The sequence below is a fragment of the Astatotilapia calliptera genome, chromosome 5, assembly GCF_964374335.1.
Source record: "Astatotilapia calliptera chromosome 5, fAstCal68.1, whole genome shotgun sequence".
Taxonomy (NCBI): Eukaryota; Metazoa; Chordata; class Actinopteri; order Cichliformes; family Cichlidae; genus Astatotilapia; species Astatotilapia calliptera.
In genome coordinates, this window is record NC_137426.1 from 7,109,883 (window position 1) to 7,122,500 (window position 12,618).

General features: G+C 38.2%; 1 protein-coding gene across 4 annotated transcripts in view; it reads right to left on the bottom strand.

Annotated features, from left to right (window-relative positions):
* Positions 1-6,255: 6,255 nt before the first annotated feature.
* The window catches only part of LOC113022001 (N-acetyltransferase 8-like), a 6,580-nt gene continuing 217 nt past the window's right edge, over positions 6,256-12,618 (bottom strand). The window contains exons 1-2 of one of the 4 annotated variants that reach the window (XM_026166947.2): positions 12,320-12,618; positions 6,256-8,642 (exon numbers count right to left, since the gene is read on the bottom strand). The exon at positions 12,320-12,618 is cut by the window's right edge and continues 35 nt beyond it. In XM_026166947.2, coding sequence (XP_026022732.1) covers positions 7,960-8,631 — 672 coding nt within the window. In that variant the 5' untranslated portion in view covers positions 8,632-8,642; positions 12,320-12,618 and the 3' untranslated portion in view covers positions 6,256-7,959. Of the gene's footprint in view, positions 8,643-9,012; positions 9,279-11,805; positions 12,214-12,308 lie in introns of those variants that run through there. The other 3 variants (XM_026166946.2, XM_026166945.2, XR_013908959.1) reach the window with 3 other exon arrangements.

Consider the following 12,618-nt stretch of genomic DNA (forward strand, 5'->3'; position numbering starts at 1 on the left):
TACAGGCCCCATAAAGGGAAATAAAACAATATTAAGTCCTCATCTGGAACTACAGATTAGAACATTTATCACAACCTGACTGGAGTTTTTTCCACATAAATGAGGTTATATAAAGCAGCAGAGCTATGTTGCTTCAGTAGAGCCAGCAGGGGTCTGTTTTGCTCAGTGAGTTGTTGACTGGTCTTCTGCTGGTTGAATGTACCAGCACAAAAACACCCGTGGGCGTGCATGCCTGTATGTGCTTTTTCTTTTTTTTTCTAGAAACCCATGGGGCACTTAAAGGTAGGTCATGTTTTTTTCTCCTTAGAAAAGCACAGAAACAGGACTGGAACCTTTCTCCACAGGTTAGAGAACAGTGGAAAAATTAATTTGTTGTTGTTTTTTTGTTTTCAGTGGGGGGTTTTTTTCCTTATAAAAGAAGAGAAAACATCCCTTTGCCAGTAAAACTCTTTCATACAAATTAACCAGAAAATGTTTTTGAAATACAGGAACAAATTCTCGAGATAGTTGTTTTGGATAGTTATTATTGATGCTTGAACATTAAACATGTATTTAATAAAGAAATTATGCTAAGTTTCAACTGATTGCAACTACTTACATATTTTCTTCTTAAAATCTTTATGCGAAAGAAACAACTATAATTGCTGAATTAATTTAGTAGAGGATCCGTATATATCTGAGAAACAATAAATTAAAATAGCTAAGCAAACCTGTGTTTCACTGTGGGTTGTTTAAGCAAACTTATTATTTCTCTGTTTTTGTTTTTGTTTTGACTGAATTAAAGATAGTTCAAAGGATGATTGATTGATTGATTGATTGATTGATTGATTGATTCCATTACATTCATTATACACATGATCTTATTAATTACTTTGTGATTCTAAAACGTTCTACAAAAACAATTTGTAACCAATGATACTACAGTTTAAAGACTAACCTACCAATGTTATGTATGCAACAAGTGATATACACATTTTAATTATTCTCTACACAGATTCCATTATAGTAAGATACACAATTCTAATGTAGACATCTCAGCAAAAGAATGTAAACTTTTAGTACTCTAATCATATTTCAGTGATATGCCTTATAATACATTTAGTTACAAATAAAAATTCAGTTGAGGACATCTTTGTAATTATGGATATAATATGGCTATATTTATATTTTCATGGCATAGAGGTGCACGTCATTTTAGGCTGTGAGATGACTAATTTTGATAGATATGTTATACATAAGAAACAAGGTATGGAGAAATAATCTATCAGAAAGCATCTATCAGTGAAAAGATGTTACTGGTTGCACTGTGGGGAATGCAGGATCCGGCATACACATAAAAGGTCATTATATTAGGTACACCTTACTAGTAGCAGGTTGCATCACTTTTACCTTCAGAACTGCCTTAATTGTTCATTACACAGATTCAAAAAGGTGCTGGAGAGATTCCTCTGAGAATTTGATATTTACATGACATTACGTGGCTGACTGTATTTGCCTTAACCAGAGTTGGGTATGTTACTCAAGAAAAGTAATGTATTACACATTACTCATTAGTTTTCTTAAAAGTAATGCAGTACGTTATGAATTACTCACCAGAATAAGTAATTGTTTACACTATTTGTTACATTACTTTCTTGTTACTCTGTAAAATGTCCTGAATTGTACTGTAACATAATTACCAGCTAATAATATAAATCTTAGACTACAGTCTCACATACCAAGACAAATCCTTATACTAATGAGGATATAAATACGATTCTTCTTTTAGTGTTTACATATGAACACAAAGCCAACAACAAAAAGCAAAGACAAAAACTAGCTCAAACATACTTCAAAGCGATCACCAGGGCTGGACTGGTAATCTGACATACCGGGCATTTTTCAGGCCAGTGAACTTTTGGGCTGATGGACTGGCAGTACAAGCACTGACAGAAGCCCATTCGTTCATTTTCATTACTGACGCTGGATTGTCCAATCAAATCTCTTAATGTGAACAGCCCCTCCCCTTCTGTCGCTGTGGGCTCAGGCTTGTAGAAAAGGTTTAGTGTGGAAGAAGGGGCGTGAAGGTGGAGCTGGAAAGCTGCGAAAAACAATAAAAAGATGATAAAAATAAATTCTGGAAATTAACAAATTTCGTGAATTCAAATTCAAATTCAAATTTTATTTGTCACACACACACAACCATACACAGTATGACATGGGGGTGAAATGCTTGTAGCTGTACAATGCCCGACCATTAAATGACAGAAGAAAAGTTCTACAATATTTACAATTTACTACAAAAATTTACAAATTAACTTAGGAATTTACAGTAAAGAATGTGCAAATAGCAGAAGAGATTATAAAGATAAGGATTATAAATTATAGGAATTATAGGATTATAGGAAATGTGTGGTGGTGCGTGTGGTGACGTGTGTGAGAGTCCAGTCTTATAGTGACGTGTTTGGGAGAGTCCAGTCCTACACCTGGTTCAGGCCCCGAATAGCCTGGGGGAAGAAGCTCCTCCTCATTCTCTCTGTTTTGGCCTTAAGGGAGCGGAAGCGCTTCCCAGACCTCAACAGTGAGAAGAGTCCATTGTTGGGATGGGAGAGGTCCATCATAATCTTCCTAGCTTTGGACTTGCACCGCTTGGTGTAGATGGACAGCAGGTCAGGGAGCTCTGATTGAATGATGCGTTCTGCCGAGCGCACCACCCTTTGCAGATCTCGTCTGAATTGTACAAAAACCACATTTTCTGTGTCAAATTAACCAACATGTTAAGTGTTGAGGCTGCTGCACCGCGAACAGCAGTATCATCAACAACTAGGCCTCACGGTAGCAGGAGGCTGGTGCTGGTAGCAAGAGCTGTGGAGAAAAGCAGCAGGAGGGACCACAGTCCCAACAGCAGTGTGAGGAAGAGAGGAAGACAGTGAAATTAACATGGTAAGAAAATAGATGGAAGGACATAGCTAGAGAGAAATTCAAGGATTCATTAAAGTGAATGGCTACGAGCCACTGCTAATAACTAAAGTGTAGCTCTCAATTATCGTCACATGCTGCAGTTCAACTAATAACTAACCCAACAACATCTCAGATATACATAATATAACTTCTTTTTTTTTTTTTGAGCCATCATGGTGCACTGCCTGGGCGAAAAATGCACTGGCGATCACCACAGTGATTCCACTTTAGTGACATGAACAGTGAATGCAAAGAGCTAAAGTTCTGTTTGCTGTATAATGTGGTTGTTACTGTACTGGATGCAGTTTCCGCTTTACCATCACTCTCTTGTCTCCATATCCCCACTCCTCAAAAGCTGTATCTCTAATTATAATGGGCCCAGGAAGAAAAATAATAATAATATTGTTTTTTGTTTCCATCTGCCTGGTACAGATAGCTGAAGAACCTTTGAAACACAAGTAACAGCATAATTGTAACTTTAATGCAATTACTGAATTTAGAACAGTAATGCATTACATTGCTTTAAACTGGGCTTAATAAGCATTTAAACACATGTATCTAATAAACTGGGTATATAAAAAGTGTAAAAGAATTTGGTTTATATTAAAGACCAAGTATTTGGAAAGTGCAAGTATTAAATAACTTCCAGAAGAGAACAAAATACAGTCCAGTAAGTATCCAAAACATACAAGTTTCATATATATAATTTTTCAAGGCATCATATATCTGTTTTCACTCTTGTATGCTTTTCATACAAATTTCACACAAGACAGATACAAACTTTATAAGATTTATATATATATATATATATATATATATATATATATATATATATATATATATATATATATCTGAGCACAAGATCCATAGAGGCTGGGGTCTATCACACCAGGCAAGACCCCAGGTGCAGGCTGTGTAAAGATGCCCCAGAGACAATCCAGCACATAACAGCAGGGTGCAAGATGCTAGCAGGCAAGGCATACATGGAACGCCATAACCAAGTGGCCGGCATAGTGTACAGGAACATCTGTGCAGAGTATAACCTGGAAGTCCCGAGGTCAAAATGGGAGATGCCCCCAAGGGTGGTGGAGAATGACCGAGCTAAGATCCTGTGGGACTTCCAGATACAGACGGACAAAATGGTGATGGCTAACCAACCGGACATAGTGGTGGTAGATAAACAGAAGAAGACGGCCGTAGGGATCGATGTAGCGGTTCCGAATGACAGCAATATCAGGAAGAAGGAACACGAGAAGCTGGAGAAATACCAAGGGCTCAGAGAAGAGCTCGAGAGGATGTGGAGGGTGAAGGTAACAGTGGTCCCCGTGGTAATCGGAGCACTAGGTGCAGTGACTCCCAAGCTAGGCGAGTGGCTCCAGCAGATCCCGGGAACAACATCGGAGATCTCTGTCCAGAAGAGCGCAGTCCTGGGAACAGCTAAGATAATGCGCAGGACCCTCAAGCTCCCAGGCCTCTGGTAGAGGACCCGAGCTTGAAGGATAAACCGCCCGCAGGGGCGTGCTGGGTGTTTTTATATATATATATATATATATATATATATATATATATATATATATATATATATATATATATATATATATATATATATATATATATATATATATATACACAAAAACGCACGCACACACACACACACATATATATATATATATATATATATATATATATATATATGTGCGTGTGTGTGTGTGTGTGTGTGCGTGCGTTTTTGTGTATATATATATATATATATATATATATAATTTTGTATTTATTTTTATTTTATTTATTTTTTTATCTCTTTATTTTATCTCCACAATATCTCAGACTGCCTAAACGTGATATTGATTTGCTCTCATCTTATGTTGAAATGACTTTCTGTAACCAAAAATGTCACAACAGAGGGAAACAAATATTTTTTCAGACAAAGTGGCACCAGAGTAAATCAAAGCAATTCTTTAGATATTTTGTGCTGTCAACAGGTTTACGTGACTTTTCGTACATTTATCTTCTGACAGAGACCAAATAATGGACAAACAAGTCCTTTGAAGAGCAGTAAAATACTGACCGAAGATGGCTGCTGTCAAATATGATGAAACAGGAGTCACATGCATGCTACTGTACACATGCAACATACCTCACATACTTAGAAATTTCCACTCCCTTTGTTGTTTCCAGTATTTATTGATGTAGGATATATGCAAAAGCAACATACAGATCGTCATGTGTTTAGCTTCGACCTCTCACCAGCTCTTACTTCTCATTTTACATGCAAAATTAGTCTCTGTTTGAATTGCAATGATTACATTTAATATATCTAATGAATACACGTTGAGTATAATTGTTCTGTTACTTTTTAATGTCATTTTAATTCTTAAGTTTGGTAAGTTAGTTTATAGACAGAAAATAAAGCAACATTAATTACCTAACCACTCTTAGAGTTACACCCATCTGGAAGGATCAAAGATAGGTACACAAGTGAGTAAAACTACAGACTGAGATGCTCTTTTTAAACCCTGATTCAGTACTCGTTTTGTTGTCTACAGTTTAATCCATAGCCAAGAAACAAGAGGCCATTTTGCTTCTTGCCTTACAAATTTCCATTTAAAGCATCTTGCTGCTAACATAGTTACCTGCATATACCAATTTGTCTACAGGTAAGGTTGTGACTTACAGTTTAGCATAAGTTTTGCACATAAAATACTTTTCAATTGATACAGTAATTGGTAGTAATAGTTTCCAATTTCTAAATGCTACAGGAGATACAACCAGTCTTATTTTCTTTTCTTTCATTTGACTCTGGCAAGGATGACATGCCATCTCCAGGACCTCAGTGTTTTAACACTGTGGTGGAGTGTGGTTTGTGGCTCAGCTGCAAGGGATGGATCGAGCAGTGGGTTCGGGGGACGGTACCTCCACAGCTGAGGTCCATCACACAAACCACGCCTTCCCTATTTCAGTAGCTGCTGGGGCCCAGAAGAGATCTCTGAGGGTTGGAGAGGACAGCATTGACGGGAGCGCGCTGGAAAGCGTACAGCCTAAAACAAACTGCTATGTCTTATGGTCCTTGTGTCACAAACACATTTAACAGGTCTCACTCAGGTTCACCCCCTCAGCTGGCAGCAGAGCAGTAAATTAAAGTTAATCCAGGCACACCTGGTTCTGTTTTTATCTTCATACCTGTGTGTAATCACATGTGAAAAAAATTTATTGACAGCAGTGAGCATGTTCACGTGGCAGCTGATTTGTGGCAGAAGTGAAGACAGTAAAGTTACCAAAAGGCCACAAAGAAAGTATGATTGAAATGAACCTGAATTTTCTTTAAATGAAATAATATTTTATTCTGTATAAGATGGTCTGTTACATAACAATCATCTTTTGTGTGACACATATATCAAAGGCTGTTTTTATCCTTTCCTTTTATATCTGGAGCCTGTTTTCTGTGACTGATGTAGATCATGCAGAAAAGTGGCATATTAACCCCTCATCATTCAGGTGTTCAGTAACCTGAGACATATGGCGTGCTCTACAATTCCTACAATTTTCTGCCAATACTGATCAGTGTTGATTTAAATAATTTGTTCAGTTCTTAGAAAAACTATCAACCGGAAATCCACGTAAAACTGAATTTTACTGTACCGTGCCCAGGATACTCTATTTAGGATTCAAATATTTGGCACCCCCTAATGGTAAACTAGAAAAATAGGCAGACAACTCAAAAGTGTGTTTACACGAACAACAAAGTATCTCCTGAGCATAGAAAAATGCATATTTTGCTTCACTTAGAGGGGAATTAGTTTTCAGTACAGCATGGGAAAACACAAAAAACAATGGGAGGAGTCCTTGTGGTCTTTTGCTAACTGCAGGAGATACTATGTTTTTCCTTTCTGGTCTGAAAAATGACAAATCAAACCACATAGAATTTTTAAAATGTTGGAAGTTGTAATGAACACCAGCTACAGCAGTCAGTGAGTTTCAAACTGCTACCATTACCCATGAAAGGTTGTGCACTAGGTCATCTGTTATTGTTTCATATTCTGCATCACAGTCTATCACAACATATTCTAGATATAAAACTTGTGTTCACAAAACATATTAGAAAATGTACTGTATTTACTTCCCAGCACTGTTGTTGGTGCACACATATTTTAAACTCCTAATACTTTCTGGTATAAAAGGAAGTAAATACAGTACAATATCAGTAAATACTGATTTTCATCAAAAGAGCTTCAGTGTTACTTAGATCAATAGTGTCCTCTGCTGTTCACATTCACATCTACAGTACAGGCTGGGGCACAACATACTGAATTTAGATTTGTGATTTAATTTTCAACATTATCAGTCTTAATAATCATGTCTTCATTTCATAAGCAAATATCTCAGTTATCCTGATTACATCAAGGAAAAAAGGTGTAAAACAATGGAAGAGTTTAATGAGAATTTTAAGTCCACTCTGATGCATATAAATTCTCTACGTTTGCCTTTTAAAAGTTAATGGTTTTATTATTAATATTATTACGACATGTATCTTTGTATCATGTGCTTACAATATGTTAACTGTCTCTCAGTTATGACATTTTAAAACATTTCTTTCTTTTTTAAATGAATACAGCAGAAAGTGGTCAGTACATCTGATTACATTAAGTTATTCTAATCGTCACTGAAAAGTACACAATGTAAGGATTAACTGTTAAATCTTGGTTCACAGGACTGGAGCTGCTAATTGGCCTTATGTTGTTAACAGACAATTTTTGGGGGGCTTAAGGTGTAGTCAGAGAATATGTAAAGTACTCTATAAAGAGGAAACCAGGTTTTAGTAACAACATCTTGCTCCTTACTTTCAGATCTGTTCATAGTGCTTTGTCCTAAAGTATATAACAGATTTGGCATTTTTTTCCAAAGTTACACCTGAACAACGTTTTGGTTACAGTCAAGTTTAACCATTGCCAAATATTAAACCACTGTTAAAGAGGAGCCAAGCGTGAAAACAACACACTGCTGATGAGTGTTATTTTTGATTTACAAGTATTTTTCCATCCTTATAATCGTGACCCTGGCCAGTGAAATGATCCAGGGAGCTGCCAGTCCTTTGACATTAGACAGGACACGGTTAAACCCCACTTTGCTGTACAGAACCACGGCTGCCATTTGGGTGGAGGTAGTCTGCAACACCACCTTGGAGAAGCCCCGTTCTTTACAGAAGTCAACCGCGGTCTGAGTCAACCTAAAGCCGAGGCCCATCCGTCTATACTGTGGGAAAATGATCATTCTGAACATTTCCCCATACTTTTCTGTCCCACTGTGTTTAGCTACCACAGCCACCATACCAACAACCTGGGCTCTCGCTCCAACCTCAGCCTCAGCCACCCAGAAACAGTCATCAGGTCTGCTGAGGAAATTCCCAGGGATGTCCTGCATGTCGTTGCGAAGTCTCACCCTGACGACGGTGGCATATACTTCATGACAGCAGTAGTAGATGAGACCTACCCAAGCTGCTGGGAACAGTACAGCTCCAAACACAGAGCCAAGGAGATAACCAACAACACACAGAGTCGAGGTGATGGTGAGGTAAAGGGGACTGGTCATGGCGTTATAGAAACATGGACGGATATGCTCCAAGATGCCAGTACTGAAGAGGGTGAGCACTGTGTCCTTGTCTGCAGGACGGTACCGACGGATCACCAGCTGCATGACGAAAGTAACTACAAGGAAAATCATAAAACAGTGAGAAATGCTGTTGTTATTTACACTACATTACTAAGCATGACCCTTAAGGAAAATTATTTTTAGTTTTTTACTTAGTTTCCTTTTTCATAATTTAATTTGATTTTATTAAGTCTGCTTATGTGTAGCACTGTTTATGGTTGTGTTTAATACAACATTTAGCTGCCACGGGGCGATCTGCGCTAAGTTGCTGACGGAGATTTGCCGCGTTAATGCGGTTATGGCATTAACGTCATTTCGACGAGATCAACACTGACTGGGTTAAATAGCTCTCTATTAGGTTTTTGTGCTTGGCATGACTTTCAGATTCAGTTATTTATGTTACGATCTTAAAATGGAATCAATGTATTGTAAAAACAACACCCAACAGCCACTTTATTACAGGTGATACAACTGCTTGTTGACATACATTTTTAGCCAATCACATGGCAGTGACTCAAAACTATTTGGCAAGTAAACATGCTCACAATATGCTGCTGATATTCAAAGCAAGCATCAGAATGGGGAAGAAAGGTAATGTGAGTGACTTTGAACATGGCAAGGTTGTTGGTGCAGAAACTACTGATCGACAGGGTGTTCCTATACAGCCATCTCCAAGGTTTACATAGGGTGGTCTGAAAAAAAGAAAAAGATCTAAGGAGTGCCAGTTCTCTGGATGAAAATGCTTTGTTGATGTTATACTCACTCACGTTATACTCAACTCATTCAGTAGTGATGTGCGATACCACTGATTTCCTTTCCGATCCGATACCAAGTAATATTCAGGGTGGTATCGACAATACTGATCCGATACCGGTACTTTGTACAAAAACTTATTTTATTCATTGTATTTCAAATTATAGCATCATAATGATTTCAGGACATCAGAGTACTTGTTTCAAACAATGACGGCAGCTGCTTAGTTTTAATATTACTCTTATTTCTCTTTCTGGGTCGCAAAAAAACTTTTAACATATTTTCAGGTGAGAATGTAGCCGTGCAAACTTCAAATATCTGAGCCGATCGACCAAGGGCGTAGATTTGGCATGGACGGAGGGGACATGTCCCCACCAATATCCAGCGATTATTGAATTGTCCCCACCAATAATTTGATCTCTTCGAGTAAAGAAAAACAAACCCAATAGTAAGAGAAAAACGATCTGTCAGCGTTTCTCCCGATTTTCCACCCGGACAACAAAACTGAAAACCATATCCCAGACTGGCCCAGCCAATTCCAGTTTCCAACAATGGCCACTATTACTGCAGCTACTTAGTTTTAATATTACTCTTATTACTCTTTCTGGGTCGCAAAATAAACTTTTAACACATTTTCAGGCGAGAATGTAGCTGTGTAAACGTCAAATAACTTAAACATGTTATCGTTTGGCCTTTTTCAGTGCTTTAGTTGTGTTTTATTTGTTGGTGAGTTTGGCTGAGATTAAAGTTATTAGATTAAATTAGATTAAATAAAACTTTATTAATCCCTCGGGATGATTCCTCCGGGTTCTCACACAGCTGAATAAACTGCTGTGTGAAAACAGCAGTTTATTCGACCATCTACGCCAGCGTCCGGTTATATTTTAGACAGCAAGGAGCAGGTGACGTAATTCTGAAGGCTAGACCGTCCAATTTCACAGTCGCTCATTTCCGGTCTACCCGGCTTTCGGAGGACCCGGCTCACCCGGGTCCTCAGGTGGACGCAGCCTCTGAATTTGGACACCCCCCGGCCTGTTTACGGTCGGACAATAATAACGGTGACATTTAACTTATTTTATCCGATAAATAAACACTGTAAAATTAAAGTTTTTTGTATATACATGTACATGTATACCTCCCCCCAGCCCCTTTGAATGTCTCCCTAATTCTGAGGTCTCAAGGTTGGCAAGTAGGTGCTAGGCTTGGCCCACATCAGTCTAAAATTGTATGTAACCATGAATAATGTGATGCCATGTCCACCAGGAGAGACTGGACAGTATAGATGTAAAACAAATATGCCAGCAGTTCATTTCAGCTAACGAGAGGAGCAGGCATGTGTTTGTTGTGTGGGCATGTAGTCCATGTCTGTTGCTGTAACAGTAGTTCATGTTTAGAATAAAACATCTCAGCTCACTGATCTGATAGAGGGCAATAGTGCCTAAAATGTTGCATAATGTTGCTGAGAGATCTTTTACTTTGTGGTAATCTTAGACGAGTAGTTTTATGGACAAAACCCACCAGGTCATCCAGTGTTCCCTTAGTGCTAATGTGTCAGAGATGTTGGTGTACTATAACTGAAGCAATGTTGTTAAGTCCTTAAAGTCATATTCTTTTATTGTCATGACTGTATTTGAAGCTATTTTTTATTTTTGTATGATACCTGATTTATATGGAATATGACTGAAGTAAACTAAAGTCTAAAATACTTAGTCATTTGTTTAATAGTAATTTAACATTATATAATTCACATATAAAACTATGAATTGTAATTTTAAATGGTTTAAAAGCATGTAGAATAGCATATGTAGGCAAGTATATTTCTCCTTTTATCAAGAAGCAAAAACAAAAAGGAAAAAATAAGAAACGGGGCAGGGTTCAGTGGTTGAATCATCCGTCCCCACCAATGCCACAATCAAATCTACACCCTTGCGATTGATCGTTTTCAAACCCCCGCGGTCTTTCGCTACTTGGGTTAAACATGATATATAAGTCACTTAGATAACTTAAAAATGTTATTGTTTGGCTTTTTCAGTGTTTTATTTGTTCGTGAGTAAATCAGTTTGGCTGAGATTAAAGTTATTAGATTAGATTAAATAAAATTTAACTTTATTAATCCCTCAGGAGGGTTCCTCGGGGTTTTCACACAGCTGAATAAACGTCAAACTGAAAACTGATTAAACAGAAGTGTGAGACGGTCGAGAGTTTACGCCAGAGTCCGGTTATATTTTAGATAGCAAGGAGCAGACTGCAGTTTCACTCCACCGAGGGAGCTCGTGCCGTATACCCGTCTTTCTTTAGACCGCGAAGGCCCGGGTCCTCGGGTGGAAGCAGCCTCTGAATTTGGACACCCCCGCTGTATCCGGACATTTAACGTATTTTATCCGATAAATAAACACTGTAAAATGTATTTATCCCCACCCCAACAGCATTTTTGAATGTCTCCCTAGTGTGGCCACAACACCTCACCTTTTTTCCCCACATGTATGGCAAACCACGTCTCAGTTTTTGTGGAGGTAAAATAGGTTCGCACATGACTCCAATTACGCTCAGTCATTGTTGTCAGTGCGCACGCCAAGGGGCTGCGAAACAGACAGCCTATTTCGCAAATGACTATGAAAGGCGGAAGAGGAAGTAGTTCCTTTGAATGTAGACAATCCGAATGTTATAGTTTCTTTCCACTGTGTTCCTGTTAATGATAAACTACAAATTTACCCTAAATTACTAAAATATCGATATTTTAATGTGAGAATCGATTCTAGAACATAAATGATTGGTATCGGAGGAATCGATATTTCAGGATCGATCCGCACATCACTATCATTCAGCAACAGCACAGGCCCGTTCGTGCACCATCAACAGCTCTCTAACAGACCATACCCAACTTAATAAAAAAAACGAAACAAGAAGCGATTATATGAGTTGCTGTGTAACACATTTGTCTGCTAGCCATATTACAATCGCACAATTACCTCTGCCTTACGTTAGTGAACTTGCACAGGTTGATCCTTCATGAGAAGAGTTCACACGAAACAATGAAGAAGCGCAGCAACACCGTGAATCAGCTCAACTTCTAGACTGGTTAATAAAACACAAAAGCAGCACAAAGGCTTGACTCTCACAGCCCATGTAATACTTCGATGGGATGATTCGGTTCAAAGTACAGCTGTAAAAGTGTTAAACATCCTCTACTGTTACACAAAAATGTTACACAAAGTCAACCATGCAGAAAGTTTTCCTAATCCACGCCATTATCCTGCAGAAATCACAACCTTCCAACAA